Source organism: Mandrillus leucophaeus, unplaced genomic scaffold (assembly GCF_000951045.1).
Source record: "Mandrillus leucophaeus isolate KB7577 unplaced genomic scaffold, Mleu.le_1.0 Scaffold703, whole genome shotgun sequence".
Taxonomy (NCBI): domain Eukaryota; kingdom Metazoa; phylum Chordata; class Mammalia; order Primates; family Cercopithecidae; genus Mandrillus; species Mandrillus leucophaeus.
The window spans coordinates 49,022-51,438 of record NW_012107620.1 but is presented as its reverse complement, the minus strand read 5'-3'; the positions used below and the strand labels follow the sequence as shown (position 1 = coordinate 51,438).

Sequence of the window (2,417 nt, the reverse complement as noted above, 5' to 3'; positions counted from 1 at the left end):
AGGCAGGTGCTTGAGCCCAGGAGTTTGAGACCAACCTGGGGAACATCATGAGACCCCATCTCTACAAAGAAAAGTAGCCAGGCATGGTGGTGTGTGCCTGTAGTCCCAGCTACTGAAGGGGCTGAGGTAGGAAGATCGCCTGAACCCTGGAGGTTGAAGCTACAGGGAGCCATGATTGTGCCACTGGACTCCAGCCTGGGTGACAGAGTGAGACCCTGTCTCCACAAATAAAATTTTAAAAAAATTTTATTTATCACCCCACGCTGTTACATCATTCTTACAACTTGACATAGCCATGTTTTTAAGTTAATGTATTTATTAAGAGATGGTCTTGTTCTGTCATGCAGGCTGAAATGCAGTGACACAATCAGAGTTCACTGCAGCCTTTAACTTCTGGCCTCAAGCGATCCTCCCGCCCCAGCTCCAGAGTAGCTGGGACTACAGGCACATGCCACAGTGTGCAGCTAGACAGCTAGGTAGATGTCTTTTTTTTTTTTTAGCAGACCTATTCAGTATCCAAGTCATCATTTTAATAGCTGAAAACATTCCATTGATGGATGAACCATTATTGAACTCATCATTCAGCTAGGACCAGACACTGAAATTCTGCTATTGTAAATAAGGCCATAATGAATGCCCTTAACTGTTGATTTTCTTTTCTTTTCTCTCTTTTTTTTTCAGTTGAAGTCTCGCTCTGTCACCCAGGCTGGAGTGCAGTGGCGCAATCTTTCGATCTCAGCTCACTGCAACCTCCGCCTCCTGGGTTCAAGTGATTCTCCTGCCTCTACCTCCCGAGTAGCTGGGATTACAGGTGCCCACCACCACACCCGGCTAATTTTTGTATTTTTAGTAGAGATGGGGTTTCACCATGTTGGCCAGGCTGGTTTTGAACTCCTAAACCCAGGTGATCCTCCCGCCTTGGCCTCCCAAAGTGCTGGGATTATAGGCGTGAGCCACCACACCTGGCTAAGACGATTTTCTTAGGATAGTTTTTCAGAAGTTGGTTCAGTGGGGACGAACATTTCCAAAAAGCAGCAGAGTCTCAATCTGTCACCCCGGCTGGAGTGCAGGCACGATCTTGGCTCACTGCAACCTCTGTCTCCTGGGTTCAAGAGATTCTCCTGCCTCAGCCTCCTGAGTAGCTAGGATTACAGGTGCCTGCCACCATACCCAGCTAATTTTTGTATTTTTAGTAGAGACGGGGTTTTGCCATGTTGGCCAGGCTGGTCTCGAACTCCTGACTGCAAGTAATCCACGTCCCTCGGCCTCCCAAAGTGCTGGGATTACAGGCGTGAGCCGCCGCCCCCGCAGCATTCTTGAACCATCAAAATTACAGAACTGGAGAACAGAGTGGTTTCCAGAGCTACGGAGGAAGTGGGTGTGGCTATAAATGGGCCACGTGAGGGATTCCAGTGCTGATGGAAATATTAATACTTTGTGTTAAGGTCCTGGCTATAGCCTATGTACCAAAGGACAGGGCCTCCTCGGGCCAGAGAACCGCCAACGCGCAAGGTCTGAGTTGAAGCCCTCCATTCCGCGCCCACTTGTGTCCACCTCCTTTCCCAAATGTGGAGGCTCCAGAGTGAAGAGCCAGGGCTGCGGGCCCCCGGGAAGGAGGCTGGGGCAGAGCACTCACTTTGGTGAAAAGCCTCCACCACTGCCAGTTCCGCAGCTTGAGGTAGGCGGCGCAGTTCCTCTGAATCACCTTCATGGCGGTCAGCTGCTGCTGCCTCTTGGCAAAAGCCCTAGGGAGGGGGGAAGAGAAGGTTGGGGGGGCGGTCATGAAGCCTTACCCTGCTGTCCACAGAGCCCTGCCCCACCGTATCCCCAACCGGCACAGGGACATGCCCCATTCTCCCCAGCTCAGGTTCTTCCAGAAACCCTGTGTGACACGTTTTGTCTGGCTGCAAACAACTTAAATCATCTATAGCCCAGAGCCTTTCTCAGTGGACAAGGAAGACCCAGGGCTCACGACATGCCCTGGACTTAGCTGAGATCCAAACACCGCTCAGAAAACGCATCTATGTGCATCATTCCTAATGGGGCTTCTGTACACCCCGGCTGCACTAGCTGTTTCTGTTTTTTCTTTTTTTTTTTACTTTTTTTTTTGAGATAGGGTTTCACTCATTGCTGCCCAGGCTGGAGTGCAGTAGCACAATCTGAGCTCACTGCAACCTCCACCTCCGGGGTTCAAGTGATTCTCCAGCTTCAGCCTCCCGAGTAGCTTGGATTACAGGTGCCCACAACCATGCCTGGCTAATTTTTGTATTTTTAGTAGAGATGGGGTTTCCCATGTTGGCCAGGCAGGTCTCAAACTCCTGACCCTCAGGTCATCCACCCACCTCGGCCTCCCAAAGTGCTGGGATTACAGGTAGGTGCCACTGTGCCCAGCCTGCACCAGCTGTTTCAGACAAACC

General features: G+C 50.9%; 1 protein-coding gene across 1 annotated transcript in view; it reads right to left on the bottom strand.

Annotated features, from left to right (window-relative positions):
• LOC105528149 (myosin-11-like) overlaps window positions 1-2,417 on the bottom strand; it is a gene marked incomplete at its 5' end in the record, with an annotated part of 97,322 nt that overhangs the window by 50,407 nt on the left and 44,498 nt on the right. The window contains 1 exon segment of the mRNA XM_011964760.1: window positions 1,637-1,745. Within this exon segment, the coding sequence (XP_011820150.1) occupies window positions 1,637-1,745 (109 nt within the window).